Source organism: Vanellus vanellus (genome assembly GCF_965231255.1).
Source record: "Vanellus vanellus genome assembly, chromosome: 5".
Lineage (NCBI taxonomy): Eukaryota > Metazoa > Chordata > Aves > Charadriiformes > Charadriidae > Vanellus > Vanellus vanellus.
The window spans coordinates 21,402,334-21,424,533 of NC_138910.1; the positions used below are offsets into that span (position 1 = coordinate 21,402,334).

The window sequence follows — 22,200 nt, forward strand, 5'->3', positions numbered from 1 at the left end:
AAAAGACTCAGAAGTTTCTCTCGGCTCCGTCCTGTCAAAAATCATTCACGCTTATGTAGAGGTTCTTTACATATGACACTGAACACTTTTTCAACTCTACCCTTTATACGGGCCATGAGTGTTTTGCCAAATGGTTAAAGGACAAAGTCCACTTCAAGCTTTCAGATGTAACACTGTAGTGGGAAGGTGGATACCACTGGTGATAAAAATACTCATAAAATGTACCCATGGCTATAGGTAGGAAGCTGGACAGCAGTTGGAAGTTACCTATTGCCAGAATTCTTATACCTATTACCAGAATTCTTATTCCATGTTTATATGTTAGGTAAATTTTGACCATGTTTGAACAATAGCTTTTAAATGTAGGTTATGTTGGATTGTTTTTTGATTGATATTGACTATTTGATTTGATCAGTTTCACTTCCTACCTCTACTAATTTTATCTATTTACTATAGCTATGTAGTATCTAATTATTTTAATATATTTTAAGGATTGTTACTAGCTTCTCTAGCTGTGGTCTCCTTTTTAGAAGTATATATATTTCTCTTTTAGACTGCAAAGATCATGCTGCATTTCTTGCCTGTTCTGTCTCTCTAAAATACTTGTTCTTTTCACCTTATAGCATAGTAAGACTGTAGACCCAAGCATCTAAGGCAATGGGATACAATGCCCCACTGGCTGTTTCCTTTTTGTCTTCACTTTTCATTGTCCTTCCTAATCCTATGCATGTAGATTGTATAGCACTGGTGGAAATCAAATTGACATCTTATGTAATTTCAGACCCATATAACAAGAAGCAAATAATCAGACACTTTAACTTAATATACCGTTCATGGCAGAATGAAACTCCTTTTCCATATTGTGTGAATTAGCCCAGATTTTCAGGTACTTGGTTTATTGTAACTTTCATAGGCAGCTGCATAAGCACATACACACAGAGGTACATTTCCACACATAAATAATCAAAATAATTCTGTAGTTAGAGGCTCCTTTACCCCTTCTGTGAATCTGTGCTGTCTCATAATCCTCTTATTTTGAGACTGCAGCGGAGCTCTAACTAAACCACAGTCCTCATTAGAGCCAGCCAGAAGTTTTCATCCAAAGCTTTTTAACAACAACAAATTGGTTACATGGAATTGTGTGCAAAAATTGGTTACATGGAATTGTCTGCAAAATTTCTATTGATTTCATTGAATCATTTGTGAAATTAGAAAACCCTATCAAATACAAGACTTTTCTAAAAAGGCTTTTAACATTATTTTAAAATGTCGTGTAATGTTTAAATGATTCAAAACCAAATCAATACTTCTGATGTGGTTAAATTATAGTTCTCATTTGACACATTTTTTCTTAGTTGGTGAAAATTTCAAACCCACTGTTTTTATCCAGTCAAACTGTTCATTCATTTTCTCACCACAATTACCAAAGAACCAAATTATCAATATTTGTCCCACAGTGGCATTTCTTCAGCTACTATATTCTTTCCTTCTCCAACCTTTCTCACTTTAGACTCTTTGCTTTTTATTGCTTTCCACAGCTTCTTTAGTCCTCTTCACAGCTGAAGGAAAGGAGATGTCAGAGGGTCAGAAGTAAAAAACTGCCTGAAGTTCTGATTCTATAGGTATAGTCATGTGTTGCTTGAAAAGTTTGAAAGAGATTTGGGTACGTGTGAGAGGAGGAGGGAAGGGGAGAAGGTCGATGGTGGGGAAAGAGGCTAAAAAAGTTTTATTGCTGCAGCGGGAGAAAAGGTACAAAAATCAGTAATCATGGAAAATACAGAAAAAGAAGGAGAGTGAAAAGAAGTAGGATGGCATTTAGGTGGAGCAGTGTCCAAAGGTGAGGTCTTCTTGATTTGCCACATGGGAGTACAGTGCTCCTGATCATCTAGTCTCGCTCCCTGCTACAGCGGGTGATTTCTGTACAGGAATTCACCACTGCGGTGAACACTCAAAACCGTCATTCTTCCCTCTCATCGCTGGTTTTCACAGATTTAGAAAGAATACACATCAAATATATTGTATAAATTTATTTTAGAAAACTGATAGAAGCTATAGTTTAAAATAATCCAAACTGCAAATAATCCAGTCTCTGCAAGTGCTTTGGTTGTACACTGCCTGTGCAACCTCCATTTTCCTATTTCTCTTACTTTGCTATCCCTCCTACTTTCTCTCTCTCTCACCTTCACAGTTTTAACAGCTATGGTCTCATCAGCAGTAGCTGCTATATATTCAAAAGAATTTTTGAGAATCCTGAGACCTGGCTGGTTATATAAAATCGTTTATTTTAGTCTCAGAGTCTCAGTTTAAGCAAGTCTTCGAGCATGCAAAAATTCTTTACCATTTCTGACAAGAATTTACGGATGTATATCAGTACCATCTAGTGGCAATAAGAGCTGTAGCGCTTAGTAGGCTCGCACAGGAAATGCCAGGTTTGACTTCAGTAACCAGGATCCTTCAGCAGGAAGTTAGGTGTGGTCTGTAGAAGGAGAATTAAAAAAAAAAAAAAAAAAAAGGAAAAAAAAAAAGAAAAAGAGGAAAAAAAGAAAAAGGCATGATGGAATTTTAGCTGCAGTCTTCCTTGGTGCCATTCCAAACCCACATAAGTGCAAGATTCTTCACTGGTAATGAATTTTTAATTGTTTCCTGCAGTATTAAAACAGTATTATGCTGCTTTTTTTTCTTTTTTTTTTTTTTGTTTTCTTTTCTGTAATTAAGAATAAATCTATCAAGATTCTGCTGCAGGACCACTTTCCTTTTCCTCATTAACCCTTCTGCTGCTACTAGTCAGTGCAGCTTCAGGCAGCAGTTTGCTACAGACCGTCCATGACAGAATGCACCAGGTGCATTTGCCTGCAATGGAAAAGCATTCTCACAGGGAGAACTACAGGAGTTGGGATGTGTGTGGATGCCTGTGTAGGTGTAAATTGCTATGTGCATATGGTTGAAAAGGAGGAGAAAGCATCGTGTTGCAGTTTATTTAGCAAGCTTCAAAAATATGAATTTGTTGTAGCTGTGCTGGAGTATGTGTATTTAGCGCGACAGTAAAATAGGATCATGCTGACTGTATTCTAATTCTTGTATCGTTTTAATTTGATAATTGTTTCTTGTGTATATTGTCTTACTCAAAAGTTGTTACGTTTTATTGCATTTGCTATATTTTTAATGTGCTTACTCAGGAGGAGGACTCTTGAGAAAAATTCTTGAAGGCTACGGCAGAGATCCCATTTATGATTTCAGATCAAAGTATTTGCATCGGGAATATTTTCCACTATTCTTTTTAACTGAACTGTCTGGAGACGTTAAGAAGAGATGGTTCTGCTCTTGTTAGTGAAAATTGTGAAAAATATATACAATAGATATGGTATCAGACGTAAAAGATCTAAGTGCAGTATGTAACGATTAAAGATCGTTTTTGTTTAACTCAGCAATTCTTCCAGTGCACAGTGTGTTGCCAGGCAGGGGATCTGAATACAGGTGCTTATGGCTGAATCTTGTTTCCTGAGCTGGCAGCTCTGCAAAGGCAGCATATTTGTACCTGAAGAGAAGGAGCATCTCACATTGCTTTCAACTGATGCTTCTGGCCTTACGTGGCAGTAGTGGATTCTAGGAGTCATTTCTGATTCTTCTAGCTAGAGGGAAGGTTGGTCCAATGTGCAGCTTTCAGGATAATAGAAAGATGAATTGTCTGGAGTCTCACTCCTCAACACTGAACCAGAAACACTTCAGAATTGTTGATTCCTCACACTGAATGTGGTGGAAAATATCTCCTACTTTATTCACAGGAACGGATAGCGTTACCCTTGATAAAGGCAACAAGATGTTATTGTATTACATGTGACTTTTTTTTATACAGTCTATAGAACTGGCAATTGATCGTCTCAAGCACTATGTGAATTTTAAACTAAATGTTTTAAGAAATGGTACCTTCAAGAGAACTCTAAGAGGCCAGCTGCGAAGGAAAATGGTTTGTCTTGAAATAAAAACAAATGAAGCAGCACAGCAACCTTCTCTTGGATTACTGAATTTAACAAGATGTCCCACAGAAAATTCTATGAAGGTATATTCCTTTACATTGTTTGTAGCTGTTTGTGTTGCTCTAAACTTTTTCTGTGTTTTTTATATTTTTAGCACTTTTTTATGAGAGAGGCTAAACAGTAATTAAGAGGTGCAGGATGAAAAGATGGCACAATCAGTGCTGGTACCACCAGGACCTGACAGTTTCCGCTATTTCACAAGAGAATCACTTGCAGCTATTGAGCAGCGTGTCAATGAAGAAAAAGCTAAAAAATCCAAACAAGAACGCAAAGATGATGATGATGAAGACGGCCCAAAGCCAAACAGTGACTTGGAGGCAGGAAAGACACTGCCATTTATTTACGGTGACATACCTCCAGGAATGGTGTCTGAGCCCTTGGAAGACCTGGACCCATATTATATCAATAAAAAAGTGAGTGTGTTGTATATTTCTATCAGACTTTAAGAAGATTAAAATACAGCAAAGCCCCTCAAAGGCATAATATTTCCAGTATTTTTGACTGGTCTTTATGTATAATGCATTCCCCCAGCAGCTGATTTCGTTAGCAGAAATCTTAATTGTAAGAACAGAAGTTAGTAGTGAAAGTTTGTGGGACCTGGTCTGTAGGTAGAGATGCATTTAGGTTTATTTTAATATACCTGTTGTTTTACTAAAATTTGTAACTTTCAGTGTTTTACCCAAAAGAATTGAAGAAGTAGCACAGGGGTTATCTTTAGAATTACTATTTTATTAATTGCTGTATTGTAGACGTGAAAGGAGCAGATCTTCACTATGAAACCCATCTCAAAGGTAGCTAGGCACCTTCTCACTAGCTTTCTTCACTGTCACATGGAAACCTGAGGTTACATTCCTTTGTTGCTGGGAAGAATAGGGAAGTACAAAAAGGTAATTTCTCAGGATGTGCCAAAGATTTTCCTCTTCCATTTTGTACTCTGTTAGAGGCATCATATATCTGACTTATATGTGGGTGAAAATTTTGTCATATCCAGATTTATATTGTTCTGTGATTGTTATCAAAGAGGAGGTGTTTAAAAGAGGGAAATAAATAAAGAGGAGGTAGGGATTCCTCTTGGAGTGTTGATAGAATGTTGCATAATTTAAAAAATATTTTATAGAGATGATCATTTTTAAAAAAATAAAACTACGTATTTTCTTTTTGTTTAAAGTAACAACTAGGACTGTTGTGACCAAACACAATAGTGCTGAACTTTAGACTTTTGACCAGATGGCCTTGGGTTTTCTCCAGAATTCCAGTCTCTCATATTTTGGCATCATACATATTGCACCATTGTTATTCTACCAGTAAAGAAGGAATTACTGATTTTTTTAAATTTTTTTTTCTTGATTTTTTTTTTCTTGTAGTTTCTTTTTTTGTTTCCTGTGGAAATTAGCTAATGAATAAAAAGAAATGAATATAAAAACTAAACAAACATGAAAGCAAAAAAAGTACTTCAAAGAAAAAGGAAGAAAACCCTCAAGAATTGTTAAGAGTCAAATTTGACCTAAGTAAAATAATACAAATGAAGGTATTTCCTGCAGGGATTAGGGATATGCCTCATCACTAATATGTTTAAACAATAACAATGTAGGCAGACTGTGATGAACCAAACAGAGAACAGATTTCAAAAAAAGCAGTTGTACCTTAAATGTTCATTGTATTTCTGAAACTCAATTCATGCTATGGAGAATCATGAGTTAAATTTGAAACAAGGTTTTCAATTAAATATTGCATTCTGCTCCTTTTACTCGAGTGATTTACCCTGTTGAAGTCTGGAAGGAAGACAAATGGAATTTGGGTCAAAGCGCTGATCCCCTTCCTTCCTTCTTTCCCAGTTCTGCAGTAGTAAAAATCTAAATTCAGTGCTGGAAATCCTAAAGTTAGCACATGTATTATCATGTATTGGGAAACTAGAAAAGTAATTCTCCAATTAACTGTGGACATGAAGTAAAATCCTGCTGAATTGCTGGTTCCTGATTGAGAAATGCATAGCAGTAGATGTTTTGATGAACTTTTTTGATCTCTTGATCTTTTCCAAAAGTATGGTGGTTTCTAGTGGGAGATGTAAGATGCCAAATTATACATGCACTTGTAATTTCTCCTATTATTTTTCTTTGTGCTCTTTGGATATCTTCGAACATTTTAATGCTCCATTTTAATTTTTTAATATGTCTTGATGAGTCAGCATCGCACAAATGGTACTTCATGAGAGGTTTTGTCAGACTAAAGGGAACAGAAAACATATGAAAGACAGTGATTTGGGGGCAGATTTTCTTGAACTCCAGGAAGAACAGTAGTAGAGTTGAAAAGCAATGGTAGCAAAGATAGTACATTACAGACCAATCATTTCTGCTCTAAAATAAAGGACCAAAGTATGGCTTGAGAATCAATGGGTATCTGGGAATGCAAATACGTTCAGTTTGGAAGAGCTGAAATTTATGATTTCAGGCAGGGAAAAGCATTGTGTTTTCAGGATTTCAGCTGCTGTGTTTGGCACACCTGCTCAGAAAATAGAGCATAATCTTTATAAATGCTGCCCTGTGATTCCAGCTGAGGCAGGTCATGACTACTGGCATTGCTCCAGGTTTGCGTGGCTAATGTTCCCTTTGGGCTTTTTAGGGCTTCTATAATGTTGGATAGATCCACTTACCTTCAATGAGCATGAACTTTCACCCATGTGTAGAAAGAGATGATGGAAATATATAGGGATTTCCCCAAAGACATAGAAATCTAAATAATTTTAAAACTTACTGCATGTTAAATAAAGGCTTTATTCTTCTTTATTTCCCAGGTTTTAAGAAAACTATTACATTTATAAATGCTTTTTTTAGTCTTGGCAGTATTGCAGAAACTGTGGAGAGACAGTGAAAATATATGGATTATTGAATTCTGTCTTAGGTAAAAGTAAAGCATGACATGAGAAAAGTAGACAGAATTGCAGGTATGAAACTCTCACAAGAAATAATTGAAAAGAGAAGCAACATGTTATTCTTTTCTTAGAGTACAGCAAAATGTATCCAGTACATTAGTGTTATGTTGAAAAACTGGTTATTGAACACTCTCAATTTCTTTATTCTTGTGACGATCACTCTTGAAATTTAGATCACTGTGTAGTACTGTTGTCTTACTACTTTGATGTGATAATTAATGCTGGTTATTTGACTCAGAGAGTGTTGAAGTTTTCATGACTCATGTTTTTTAAAGGTATGTTTATATATTATAAGGTACAAAAAGTATACTAATTCTTCAAATATTATGCATGTTTGTACCTTATATACCCCTCTGTTTTCTAGCTAGCAGTGTCAGGATTACTTATGAATTCTAAGTAAACTTACTCAAATGTTTTCATGCAATTGTATTTATAGTAATTTGGCTGGACTCTACTGTGTGTGAACTGGACAAGGGGATTGTTATTCTCGGGGAGGTGTAAGCGGAAGAAGAGTTTGACCAAATATGATTAATGAAAAAATGAAAATTATTTGAACTTGGTTTGAACTTGTAACTTGTTTGTAACTTGGTATCTTTTAAATGCTATTTTTCATTCTGTGTTTCTTTTTCCAGACCTTTATAGTATTGAATAAAGGGAAGGCAATATTCCGATTCAGTGCCACCTCTGCCCTGTACTTGTTAACTCCTTTCAATCCTCTTAGAAAAATAGCTATTAAGATTTTGGTACATTCATATCCTTTTCATGTGTTTAGTCTAAAACTGTAGTGAATGAGATGTTACTTAGTATTTAAATCATACTCTGGCACATGTGCCAGGACCAATATGATCTATAGTGCTTTGTCCCTCTTCTCTCTACTATTTCTGTCTTCTATTCTTTTTCTTATTCCCTTTTTACATTTGTGTTCATTGCTGGATCTTAATGTAGTAATATCAGAAGCCAGACAACCAGTCATCCTCCTTTACAATTTCTTCCTGTGTCTTTTTTTCTTCCCCCACCTATTTTTTCCCTTCTGTCTTATTTTTCCTATAATCATCACATCTTTTTTCATTGTTTTCCCCTCCTCCACATTTTTCATAAAGTGCAGATATAGTGCTCAAAATACTTTCAGTTCTTCACTGATGCTTTCTGTTAAAAATCAAATCTTTGATCACAGGTTTGTGCTTGCATGAATATTTAGTGAAAATATGGTTTCATTATTCCTTTTCATTTTCTGATTCAAATCACAATTGCAGAAGGACAGGCTGATAAAACAGCTTAGGTTTCTTCTTTTATTATACGTTCTCGGTCCTATATGTATCTTACCTGTCTATTTTATTTCTTGATTGTCATTGCATTATGCACTCATAATCCTGTAGATGTTTTAATTTCAGTCTTCAAGTAGGTCATGAGTTTTCCACATTGCAGATAGGGATTTGCAAAGCTAAATGATCATAATGACCTATCTATTATTTTGTCTTTTCCAGTGTTTTGATAGCTGACTATAGTAGGCATCCCACTGGTCCAATCCCAAATGCTGATATGAGCAACGAGGGCATTGACTTCAGCAAGTCTGCTTACTTAAGGAACAAATACAAATGTTTGCAGACTTACATTTTACAAGAGTCTAACATAAGCACACTGAAAGCAGTTTTATATAGCACTACATGCAGGGACAGAATAGTCAGGGTTGGAAGGGACCTCTGGAGATCATCTAGTCCAACCCGCAATCATCTAGTCCAACCCCCAGATCGTGTAGAATAAATCCTGAAAGGCTATTTTTTTTTTCAGTCTTGGGATAATGGTAGTCTGATAAGTACAACGGTTGTTATGTGTTGGATGTTGTTATCAATGGCTAGCCTACAAATGACTTCAGAATCAATCATGACACTACATAGCCTGTTTTGTATTTGTGTTACAGGTGTCACTACAAATAATTATTTGTCAATCATTAGCATGTTACAGAGCATTATTCAGTTCCATGGAATAATGGAAGATCATGTGACTGAGATGGTGGTGAAGAGCTAGTCACCAAAGTCAGAATGTTAAAAAACGTTTAAAATTGTGGGAAGGTATATTCTAGTTATTTCTCCGCTGGTGAAAGAATAGTGAGGATTTGCAACTCTGAGAGGATGTTTCATCAAAAAGGATTTTGGAAGCCTGTGTAGAATACAACAAAACTTCGTGAGGGAACCTCACGGTATTTCCCACCCCATTATACTAGGATTTCTATTTAGGAGCACCACGTGAACCTGCATTTTAGTTACAGAAGCTAAGGCTCTTCTCAAAAACGAGCTTTGTCCTCTTTCTAGTTTTAGATGATGGTGCCATCACGTGGACATTTTGTGCATCAGCTGTGTGGTTTTCATTTTGGTGTTTGTATTTTCATTTCTAAGAAGAATGTCATGAGTCTTGAGAATGAAAGGTTGTAGATCCAGAGCAGTTCTGTTAAAATCAATGACGTTAGTTATTACTTGGACCTGTTCTGGAATTTATTTTTTTCTTTTTTGAGAATATATGTCTTCCCCTCCACCAACATTTATATTACAAAAGCTGTATATAAACAATCAGTAATAAAATAATTCTCTCCCTAAAATTTCCCTATGCTCTCTCCTACTATGTGATAAATAGATTCCAATATATTGAATAATGATAAGCAAAATTGTTGATACATGCCAAATTTTATGGTGAAATATAAAAGTGAAGAAAACTTATTTTTCACTGTTTTGTATGCATGAAGTAGATCAGATTTGTCTAGATCATCCGAAACAAATGCTTTTTGTGATATTCCACTAAATTAGAAGCTACTACTTCAAACTTTCACATTTTTATTCAAAAGAAAAAATCATCTAAATTCTTCAGATTAAGGGTTGGGTTTTTTTTTTTTTTAATATCTTTCAGATTTTCTAATTTTTAGTGTGTGATTGTTCTCTTCTAGCTATAAAGCAGTGACTATGGAAACTTTAACATATTCAGGGCTTTCCCCTGAATGTTACCAGAGCAGTGGAGGGATAAATAGCTCCTGATGGTGGAAATCTGCCAAAGCAGCATGTTATTTGATACTCTTTTTATGAGATTTTCTGGCTTACATTCCTTAACTCTTAACCTACATTATTCAGCATGCTTATCATGTGCACTATTTTGACCAACTGTGTATTTATGACTATGAGTAACCCTCCAGACTGGACAAAGAATGTAGAGTAAGTTAAATAGATTTTCTTTGAATAATATTCAGTAATCTGAAACAAACTGCTGTAAATTATTTTCTACTAGGATGGTATCCACTGGCAGCAGCTACCTTGTTGGCATATCCTTTTAACAGCTATTCTGATGCTAGTTTCTTCTGTGTAATATTAAATACATATATTTTACAACACTTGCCTCATTACGAGTTGTTCAATGTCCATCCTCTGCAGTGCTAAATGGGGAATGTAAGAAGAGAAGCTAGTCTTATGACCATGCACAAAAGGAGATTATAAATATTGTTCCACCGTATTCGATGTTACATCTGTGCACAAAGGCAGGCAAATACATTCCTCCATCTCTATTGCAATAACCGTTACAGATAAGGGATCATCTAGCGGATGGCTATGTTCACCATAGTGCAGCTTTCCTTTCTGAAAGACAACCTAACAATGGAAAGCTTGTATGAAAAATAAACTATTAAAAAAGTGTTTAAGTGGTGGGCTATTCTTCCTATAGGAAGAGAAAAGGTCCAATATGATGGCGTACTGATAGGGAATTGGTGCATATTTTGTGGTAGTTCCAAGGCTGTAGACCGCAGTGTGAAACACTGCTCTTCATGGTGCTTCCTTTTTGTGATACCACTTTATGCTTCTGCTTCTTCTTCATTCCTGACTGCTTTGGACTGTTTGATCTTCAGTAATGAAAAGTTAATTCACAGGGCTATTAAAGTCAATAGAGGCATTCTCATTTTGAGTTCAATATGAACATATATGTATTCACAATGCCTAGCGTGTAGTAAATATTTATTAATAAAGATAGCTATCTTGAATATTTCTTCATGTCATTATATTGTGCCATTTGGATATACAACAGAAGTCCTTCTCATCTGTTGAGTAAAGTTGTGCAGGAAAGAAATCTTTGGCTTAGTAATTGAACTGAAAAAATTCACGTTGGAAAATTGGTTTCAGGTTGGCTCAAGTCTGAAAACCAGGTCAACCTTTCAAGCAGTTTAATTTGAATTCTTTTCCATTAAAGATGTAAGTGAAACTAAAAATTTCAAGATGACATAATTTGGACATGGAAAATTGAAATTACTCAGAATGCCAGAATTAAATATTTTTACTTTTTACATTTCAACTGCATTTTTTAGCCCAAATGAGTAGCTGAATTTTATCGGCATTTGTAAATATGTTTGGTTGTTCTTGCACAGGATGTTGCATCTGAAAACACTTATTTCACTCCAGTACCATGCCTGTTGTGCTGAAGGTGAAGTACTGGATGCACCTACTCTGTACCAAAGTCAATGAGGACTGATGAGGGTTGGCACATTACCAGCACGTGGTACTAAGCAACATTTCAGCATAAAAATAACATTGAAGAAAGAAATTTTTAGTCTGGAAGCAACTTCTGAAATCCTAACATAATCCGTCTGGGTGTTTTGTTATAACGTGATGCAAATTGGACATAAACATACACCAATTAAGTAACTGGGAATTTTGCAACTATCTTGTTGGTATAGGTTATAGAACTTGAACTTCAGCTATGGGTTGGCATTTGGTCATTTAATCATAAGTTGATTCCTCCTTCCTTATGGTATAAATTCTGCAGATGTTGAAAGATGATTGTAACTTCCATTAAATGCTTATGCCACTTAAAGAGAAGAAAATGAGAATAAAGCAACTAGAGAGCATAATGTGTGAAGACAACATATATATGTTTCCATAAACTCTGTCTTGCATATTTTCCTCAGATATACATTCACTGGAATTTATACCTTTGAGTCACTTATTAAAATTCTTGCAAGGGGCTTCTGTTTAGAAGATTTTACATTTCTTCGAGACCCATGGAATTGGCTAGATTTCACTGTCATTACATTTGCGTAAGTCTTCTACTTTTTTTTTTATAATAAAAATATCTTTCTGATAGCATGAAATTAGTGACTAAAATTGCCTCATATTTTGTCAGCCAGAACATTTGGAGCCTGGACTTCCTGCGGTTTCAATATGTTTCTTCTACCTCTTTTACACATTTTAGTATTTCTAACTAAGCATGTGCTGCAGAGGCCAGCATGGTGTGCCAGCACGTTAGGATTATGAATGCCATCAGCCCGAACTGTTCATATCCTGTCTCCTTTCTGCATACCAGAATTAAAGGAATCCTTTTGACTTCCTCCTATAAGCTGACCAACTTAGGTTTCAATCATCAAGTCAATGTGGTTTACTTTGAAAAAACTCAATTGAATTTTATGATCAGAAGCATATTTACGACACAGGCAAAATACAGTGAACGGTGAAGAGGTCTTGATGAAAGACCCAAGCAAATAGGATAAAATCTGCCTCAATTCTGAGTAACTGTGATTTAATCCTACAGGTATGTAACAGAATTTGTAAACCTAGGCAATGTTTCAGCTCTTCGAACTTTCAGAGTATTGAGAGCTTTGAAAACTATTTCTGTAATCCCAGGTAAGAAGTAGTTGGTGTAAGGTGTTAGGCCCCTCGTATCTCCAACTGTTATTTGTGTGCTGTCATTGTGTTTGTGTGTGAACTCCCCTATTACAGATATGTGACAGAGTTTGTGGACCTGGGCAATGTCTCAGCGTTGAGAACATTCAGAGTTCTCCGAGCTTTGAAAACAATATCAGTCATTCCAGGTGAGAGCTAGGTTAAACACTGAGGCTGACTTTTGTTCCACAAAGGCTGTACTCACGTTTTTAAAGCATAAGCCTTGTTTGCTACACACTGTTAACAAGATAAAAAAGCAGGAATCAAGACATGTAATTTTATTTAAATTGATTCTTGCTTTTCTTATATTAGTTGTATTTCCTTTTCAAAAAAATCAGCCTTTGAGTTTAACAGTCTTGCATGAGATATTTGCAGTAAACAGCCTATGTGATTTGCATCTTATGACATCAAGCTTTCCTTTACATGTTTTAAATATAAGTTAATTTTAAGCTTTCATACTGATGCAAATTTTATCATTTATGGCAGGCACTTGATATAGCGACTTAATTCAGTTTTAAGTCACGTATAAAAAATAAACTCTAAAGGATAGCATGGGCCATGCATGGGGTATTGTTTTAAAGATGTTTTTCTTCTCCAAACCATCACCCCTCTTACATTTTAAGAAGATTATTATGAGGATATTGTTCAAATATGCACTTATAATGTCTTTATAATGGGTTTACTAATGCAGAATACTTTTTAAAAGGTTCGTAAAAGGAAGGTTTGGGCAAGAAGCATCAGCAAAAGTAAACGATGCTTTTCTATGTAGGGTTGAGATATAGCATGAATAATAAAATCACTTGTTTTGGCATAAACGACGTGTTTGGTATTTTCTCCTTTTTATTTCTGTACACTATAAAGTAAGCATAAACTTAGAGCTTTTCATTCATTTTCACAAGTAATAAGGCTTTTCATGAAAATTATTGTATCACAAATATTAGACTCATTTAGTTTTCATTTTGCATGAAGTCTTCCTCTTGTCAGGAGAAATCACATAATTTTATGTGTATTTAGTATCTGTTTAACATCATAATAAAAATCTTTTCTCTTTGCAGGGTTGAAGACTATCGTGGGAGCCCTAATTCAATCTGTGAAGAAGCTCTCAGATGTTATGATCCTGACTGTGTTTTGTCTGAGTGTATTTGCACTAATAGGGCTTCAGCTGTTCATGGGCAACTTGAGGAATAAATGCCTGCAGTGGCCTCCAGACAATTCTACTTTTGAAACAACTGTTATTTCCTACTTTAATAGCTCTATAGGTGAAAATGGTACATTTATTAATACAACAATGACAACATTTAACTGGGATGAGTACATCGAAGACAGAAGTAAGAGTTAATTATATCATCTACTGCATTGATTTTCTGTTTTTTTTTAAACAGATATAAAAGCATCAGTATCTTTCAGTTGAAATTAAAATGGTGTAATGTCGCCAAAAGACATAAAAGCACTCATTTTGTGTAGTAAATAAAGTAACAGTCATAATGTAGTTTAACATATTGTACTGGGTAGCAAAATATCATTTTACCTTTTACTGAATAAAACTTTTAGAGTAAATCCACATTGTAGCACAAAGCAGAAATTTCCGGGCTAGTATCGAGCCTCCTGATATAGTGTGAGAGTCTTAATATGGGATCTGAAATTGTGTAACTCTATTACTGCCAGATAATGCCCAATATCATAAATCCACATTTGAACATCAGTTAGCTCATGAATCCTGCCATAGCATGTAAATGCAGCTGCGTTGTTTCTTCTGGAACTTCATGAGTGTCTCCACACCACGCTCCCTTGCACAGCACTGACATGCCTTTATGAGAGTAACGGTAATTTATCCCATGCTTCTTATTCTAGCAAAACAAGAACTAGGTGCCATATTACGTATCTTTTAATTTGTTCATTATCTGTGGAAAAACAAGAAATTAGCATTTTGGTCTCCTTTGTACATCAGTATTTTCACCCTTTTAGGTAGTTAATATCGTTACTGTGTTAACAAAAAATTGTTTTAAAATTCAGATAGAACATCTCTGAGCATATCTATAGTAGATTGCTATTCTGTCTTTCATAATAGTAAATAGCTTCAGTCTCTCCGATTTATATATTCAGTCTCTCCTATTTATTTTACTGAATTTAGGGTTTTAACTTTGTAGTTAGGCATAATCTTAGGGTTTCTATAAAGTCTGTATAAATGTTGTAACTTCTGCCTGTATCACTGAAACTTAGGAAACCTTAGTTTAATAGCTAAATGCTTTTGGATCCAAGTCTCATTGCCTTATAATCTTTTAATATACTTATCGTCTCAGCATGCTCGTAGTATCATAGAAATGTCATCTTGGAGAAGATTTTGAGTGATAACCTATTCTTAAAAACATCTGAAAAACAGATTCCATTTCATTCCCTTTTAGCTGCTTCTGGTACTACATCACAGAAATAGAAAGTTTTTTCTAAATATCTGACCTAAATTCTCCTAATTTCAGATGGAATGTATTACTACTTCTCCTGTACACTTAGAAATAAGATAATCATAGACTACTTGTATTAGTCTTTATGATATTTTAAAACTCTAATCTTCTTTATTTCTGCTCTTTTCTAAACCAAGCAAGCCTATTTTCTATTTTGCATTTTCTATACCTATTTTAATTTTTTTTTTCTTTTCTGGACTCTTTCCAATTAGTCTGGGATTTTGGTTTCTCTTTTTTTGTTTGGGGTTTTTGTTTTAGTTTTGGTTTGTTTGGTTGGTTTTTTTAATGAGATGCTCAAATCTGGTACTTCCTCCTCTAATAATGTACAAATTATAAGTAATTACCTCGTGTGCCATATATGCAACATTCCTATTAATATATTTCTAAATTGCATCATTTTTATATCAGCACCATATTGTTGATTCACAGTCAACTTGCAGTTCATGACAGTGACTGCATCTTTTTGTACAGCAGTGGCTGTGGCCAGATCCTGTCTATTTTGCATCTACGTGTTTGATTTTGCCTTGTCAACTGTTGCATTTTCCACTTGTCTCTGTTGAAATAAATCCAATTGCTTTTTGACCAGCTTGTCAATTTGTACAGGTCATTCTAAATTTCAGTCATTTTCTCCTCTAGCTTGATGTCTTCAGAATACTTGATTCATTTTTTTCTGTTATCTCACATCTTGAGTTGGTAATGAAACGTTACGAAAATCATGTCTAGCACAGATCCCTGGAGGATCTTCAGAAAGATGCCCTTATGAATTGACATTGGACCACTGGCAACTGCTCTCTGAGAATCTTTTTTCTAGTGTTTTGTAATGATTCCAGCCAGAACATATCTCCTTTATTTGCTTATGAAAGTGTCATGTAGGACTTGTACACATGACTGTTGTCCTGTTATTAAGCTGGCAGGAGGCAGGAATAGTTTTATATATGGCATATTGTTTATGAAATCATATTGACTATTTTTATTACTTTATCATTATCATCTTTGTATTGAAAAATTTATTATTTAAATATTTTCAAAAATAGTGGGCTGAGAGTTGAGCTGCCTGGATAGTTTAACTGGATCCTCTGCTTACCAGAGGAGGAGCTGTGCCACGTGAGAATGTGAAGTAGGCCTACAGACAATTTTGAAAATCCAGCTTGGTGCCTATATCTGCATCTTTTTAGGCTTTTCAAGTAGGGTTTAGATCTCTCACGGGGCATGACTATGTGAGCACCATCTGAAAATCCACTGTTTTCTTATCTGATATCTGAGAATAGATTGCAGATGCACAAGTTATGCACATAAACTCTCCCCCTCTCTTTAAAATAAGCAGATTTTGTGCTGTCTCTCTCATATACTGGTGGTGACAGAGTAGAAGCAGTCAATAGGAACTGGTTGCAATTCCCTGTTTGTCTCTTTAGCATTAGCCCTCAGTTAGTTCATGCCAGCTAAGCTAGTCCATGCCAGCTGGCAGTGAATCTCAAGAAACCATCTGCTTCCTGGGAACAGCCAGAACATACCTAATTTTGGCAACTTTAGCTTAATATGCCACCTGACCCAAAAATCTCCACTAGAGATTCCCATTTTACCATAAGAATCCCAAACTAGGAATTGATGGCAATTGTTTTTCCCTTTCTGCCTCAAAGCAGAACAAAGAAAAGAAAAGATTGTGCCTGGGGCTTTTAAGACTTCCATTTCTTGAAATTATATTTTACCTCATTTTTATAGTTAGCCTGTTAACAAAATACATATAGATACTTCAAGTGCATTTCTCTGCTATAGAATTCCTTGCAGTAATTTTTTGTAATGTACAATAAAGCTTGGTTTCTTCCTCAGCTGCTCAAGTCAAGATCCAGTTAGCAATTTGTTCTGCATGTTGCATTGTGTTTTCATGCAGCAAAAATTTCAGTATTTTTTCAAGTAATATTTGGATAAAATAGTATGTAAAAATAATTATAAATTAATAACACTAAATGGTATGTATCAAAATGCATGAACAAAGGCAAGGAATCGCCCTCATCTTTTGTCTTGTTTTCGTGGTATTTGTTCATTCCTTTGCTGACATATACAGTTTGGTATTCCACCCATTGTATTTTACTCATTTTGGTAGATTACTGAGAATTAGCTGTACAGCTACCTTTCTATTTTGTAAAGAAAGGCCAACTTCAAGACTATAGAAGGTCATTTTCCTGTCAAAACAGTATTTTCCATGCTTTTCTTCATTCCTAATCATTATATATTGCAGTTAAGCTATTTATTAGCTCTTCTTATTTCTTTAATACAATTTTAATAAAATTAAAGTGTGAAAGTCTGTACCATTGCTCAGTTTCCATTAGGTATAAATGATGTCTTTCTCATCGCCTTTTTCATTTATTTTTTTAAAAAACAGGTCATTTCTACTTCTTGGAAGGACAAAATGATGCTCTGCTGTGTGGCAATAGCTCAGATGCAGGGTAAGAAAATGGTCATCATTTTTCATTATGCATCAAGAAAAAAGAATTCACTACTTAGAATTGCTCAGGTGGTCAACTTTAGTATCAACTGTACTGGTGATTTGCAAACTACTGATGTTTTGCAATTGAAGCTATGCCTAAATATAACTATGTGATTTGAGTTTACACAGGCACTTTCTTCAGCGTCTTAGGCTAATTTTGTAAAGGTAACCCCATGAATGCTATGTGCATAAATGTTACTGCGAGCTTGCTGACAACTGTTTATCGTCAGCCATGCCAGCTGACATTCTTCTCTTGTCTTGGTTGAGAGGTGTTGATATGACAAGTTGTGGGGAAGGGTAGATTACTGTTAGTTATATTATTAAAGCATTGAAATATTGTTAGGAAATGGAATTAAAAAATGAAAACAAATAAGATATATATTTTTATCTTAGGTATGTAGAATACAATTTTACTTGTTCATAATTTCATTAGCAACTGGTACTCCTGAACAGTTTTGTGATTTACTATAGCATATCGTAATTTAGAGTAGTTGTTAAAAATAGCATTTCCTCTTCTTTTGTAGTCAATGTCCAGAAGGATATATATGTGTGAAAGCTGGTAGAAACCCCAACTATGGCTACACAAGTTTTGATACATTCAGTTGGGCATTCTTGTCACTGTTTCGATTGATGACTCAGGACTTTTGGGAGAATCTTTACCAGCTGGTGAGGACCTATTAAAATAAACAGCACCATCACCAATACCATTACTACATAGTACTTGCATAGTTATTTTCATTCACATGTCCCTAGGGCCTTTGGGACAGAAATCATCTTTTACTTCATATATGTAAGCTGTCTAAAACAGTAAGGGCCTTGTTCATGATTTAGGTTCCCATGTGCTACTCAAATACTTAAAAAAAGATAGCTGCTATTTTATGAAGGTGTTTAAGCATTATTGTTTCTTTTCACAAATGGGTAAATGAACTTAAGTTGTTGAAGCTTCTTGCCCACACATGCTTTAAATAGATGCTAGTTAAAGTGATTTCCAGTCTAGTACAAATATATTGTCTTTGAAATGGTTGCATCTTGTCCCTGAACTACATGTATCCTTAACCTAGAAGGCAGCGTCATATTTTGTACACTGCACTGTCTTTGTGGCATTGTAGTTTGGGACTGATGAGACAAGAAGGTAAGAAGGTAATTAGTGGCCCCACTACTGTTAGATTTAAAGGTTATAATATAGATGTATAGTGGGGGCAGCAACTGCTACTATGTATTCTCATTGGTAGAAGTTCTGAAGTATTCAAGCTACAGAAATTTTATTTACCTTGATCGTAGTAGACACAAAACTTGGTTTTTTGTACATGTAGTCAGCATATAAAACTATTTGTATATGGAAAAAGTAACTAAATAATCTCGTGCTAACACAAAGCAATCTTATAATGTATTTCTAGAGTATAACACAGATGCTACCATATTATGCAACAGCATTTAAAAGTCTGCTAAAAATGTGTATTATCTCTTTTTCCCCAGACGCTGCGTGCTGCTGGGAAAACATACATGATATTTTTTGTTTTGGTCATTTTTCTGGGTTCTTTCTACCTGATTAACTTGATCCTGGCTGTGGTTGCCATGGCCTATGAAGAACAGAATCAGGCAACCATGGAAGAAGCAGAACAAAAAGAAGCAGAATTTCAGCAAATGCTGGAACAACTGAAAAAGCAACAGGAAGAAGCTCAGGTATCCCTGTAAAGTAAAATTCCTGCTTCCATTCATGATTGTGATTGGATGCTTTGTGTTCACATATGAAAATACTTTTACTCCCCTACTCCTAAAAATATATTACTTTCAGTCTCATAAATTCCTTCATTTTTCAAACAGTCTTTAATGTTTTCCACTGCACTGTTTCTGCTGGCTTGAGTGAACCTGAACCTGTTAATTTGTGACAAAAATGATAACCCATAAGCTAAAAGACTGGATTTTCAAGTTGGAGGTGGAAATCAACTTTTTCTCTGAGCACTTGAATGAGTTGCCCAGAGTGCTTGTGGAATCACCATCCTTGGAGATAATCTAAAGCAGTCTGGACATGGTTCTGGGCAACCTGCTTTGGGTGACTCTGTCTGTGCTGGGGAGTTGGACAGGATGACCTCCAGAAGTTCCTTTCTAACCTCAGTTGTTCTGTGATTCTATGAAATGGAGATGGAGATGTGGGAAAAAAAAAAAACCAACAACAGGAATTCTGCTTATTTAAGTAACAGAAGCAAAACTATTGTAGGTGCTGTGGGAGAAATATTTTGCTTCAGCAAGATTTGTCTTTTTCTACTCCTTCCCCAGCTGTCACAGCAGAAAGCTATAGTGCTCCAGTTTTAAAGAAAACTGGAAAAAGTGGATAAACTAGAGAAAATGCTTCAGTGGTACAGACATCATGATTACATACTGCTTTGAAATTCCTTTTCATTTTTTGAAGTCTCTGAAATCTTTAATAGGATAGCTGATAATGTCTGCTTGTCATGTGGCCACATAGAGCAGATGTTAAACTATGTCTTCCATGTAAGCACGACTAAAATCAGCAATAGTTTTTTTGTTTGGTTGGTTGGTTGGTTAGTTGGTTTTCGGTTTATTTTTTTTTACCACAACTTGTAAACAAATATTAATCAAATGCTTGGCAAACGTTTGAAACTTTAAACAGCAACAGGTGTCCAATAGCCTGCAGTTTAAGTCAAATCTCTGATTATGACTTGCAATACTGAGATAAACAGTATTGCACCAGATCTTTACTAGACTAGAGAGTATTCAAATTCCAGCAAAATGTTGTAAGAAGGTGTTGCTTCTTGTTAACAGGAATTTTTCCTGTTGTTTGACCCTTGATTCCTTACTTTTATGTAGTATTTCAGGTGAAAAATTCATTGCAACATATTGCTCCAGTCTAAAACAGATGCTTGTTAGCTTGATTCTCTGAAAGCAGTTTTCCCTTGGGTTGCTCTAACCCTTGTTTTATGGAGCAGTGGCAAATTGTGGTTCCTGTGGTATTTCACAAATTATACTTTTGATGATATGTAGGGTTCATTGAAGTGGGATCATTGCTTTTATTTCAAAATCATAATTTTTTTAAGAGTGGCAATAGATTGAAAATACTAAGTGGTGTGCGTTTGTATAAATGTTGTAAATTGCATATGTGCTTGTATGTATAGGCAGCAGCAGCAGCTGCAGCAGCTGACTCAAGAGATTATAGCGGAGTAGGTGGAATGGGTGGATTCTCCGAAAGTTCTTCTGAGGCATCAAAACTCAGCTCAAAGAGTGCTAAAGAGAGGAGAAATAGAAGAAAGAAAAAAAAGCAAAAAGAACAATCTGAAGGAGAGGAGAAGGATGGGGAAGAATTTCACAAATCTGAATCAGAGGATAGCATCAAAAGGAAAGGTTTCCGATTTTCCATTGAAGGGAATAGGCTGACATATGAAAAGAGATTCTCTTCCCCACACCAGGTACCATAGTATTATTACCTCTTAAACACCTTTGTTGTCTACTCATCATATAAGAAAAACCCTGTAAAATAGTTTGGTCAATTCTTGCAGAAGATACCACAAATTCTTTAATATCTTAAATCAAAGTATGACTATGTTAATACTTGCAGCCAAATATGAAACTGTAAAAATTTGAGACGTTTTGTTTTTATTCTGAATTTATGTGTGAAAAGTCAAAATAATGTGTATTAATTAAGATGAGTTGTATTTCGAGTTTCTTAATGAAAATGGACCTATCTCCCCATCAAGATGGCTGTAATCAGCATGATCAGTGGCTTCAAAATTTGGTGCACACATACAAAGGAATTTCATGTTTTAAATTGGAAAAGTACTAAATTTAGAATGCAAAAAACCCCAGTAGAAATTGCATAAATGTCCATGTGAAATTTGACAAATTAATTGATGTGAGACCTTTAATTGTGTTATCTTAAAGAAGGTGGAAATATCTGTGGCAATGTGTCCTTGCATGTGTTCTCTTACATTGAAACATCAGTGACTCAGAGTGCCATCTGTATCTCCCATCCAGACATTTATTTCATTTGATAGTTTTGTTATGTTATCCCTTCTACGGTTTTCAGAGATCCTCTTCATTTGCCCACCTCCAAATCTCCCCTCAGCACTTCAAGTTCAGATCTCACATCCATTCTGTCCTTTTTCTGTCCCTTTGTGTGTCTTAATATGCTTCTTCCTTTTATCCCCACCTTCTCGATTCTCCCTGGTCTTTATGACTTGCTTTCTCCCTCTCTTTAGTCACTATTACTAAACTAATTCCTTCCTTTTTAATCCTCTTCTATTACTGTCTCTGGAAAGCCTGTTTCATTTTCATCCCTAAATAGATCACGAGCATCCACATTTTCTTCATGTATCACTTTCTGCAGCTCCCATTCTCAAAGAAGCTCAAACCTCTTAATCCAATATTTTCTTATTGAGGACTGTCCTCCTTAGACCCGACTGTGGTGGGAATATAATGTTTCTAGCTTCCTGTTTCTGCCAAGTTAACTCCTCCTTCCTCTTACTTCCTAGTATACTTCCTTTTTTAATAGTACTGCACCCCTGCCCTCTTGGTCTACCACCATTTTATGTTGTTAACTGTCTAAATAGTCTCTGTAAGACTTCATTGCTGAATTTAGTTAGTTCATGATTCA

At 35.3% G+C, this 22,200-nt stretch overlaps 2 protein-coding genes across 8 annotated transcripts in view; one reads left to right on the plus strand and one right to left on the minus strand.

Annotated features, from left to right (window-relative positions):
• LOC309672013 (sodium channel protein type 1 subunit alpha) overlaps nt 1-22,200 on the minus strand; it is a gene marked incomplete at both ends in the record, with an annotated part of 554,434 nt that overhangs the window by 104,295 nt on the left and 427,939 nt on the right.
• The window catches only part of LOC309672675 (sodium channel protein type 2 subunit alpha), a gene marked incomplete at both ends in the record, with an annotated part of 58,808 nt that continues 40,780 nt past the window's right edge, over nt 4,173-22,200 (plus strand). For 4 of the 8 annotated variants that reach the window (XM_082484230.1, XM_082484232.1, XM_082484234.1 and 1 more), the window contains 10 exons: nt 4,181-4,447; nt 7,596-7,744; nt 10,080-10,160; nt 11,897-12,025; nt 12,517-12,608; nt 13,703-13,975; nt 17,487-17,550; nt 18,116-18,257; nt 19,068-19,274; nt 20,726-21,016. In XM_082484230.1, the coding sequence (XP_082340356.1) occupies nt 4,181-4,447; nt 7,596-7,744; nt 10,080-10,160; nt 11,897-12,025; nt 12,517-12,608; nt 13,703-13,975; nt 17,487-17,550; nt 18,116-18,257; nt 19,068-19,274; nt 20,726-21,016 (1,695 nt within the window). Of the gene's footprint in view, nt 4,448-7,595; nt 7,745-10,079; nt 10,161-11,896; nt 12,026-12,516; nt 12,609-13,702; nt 13,976-17,486; nt 17,551-18,115; nt 18,258-19,067; nt 19,275-20,725; nt 21,017-22,200 lie in introns of all 8 variants that reach the window. The other 4 variants (XM_082484233.1, XM_082484235.1, XM_082484231.1 and 1 more) reach the window with 3 other exon arrangements.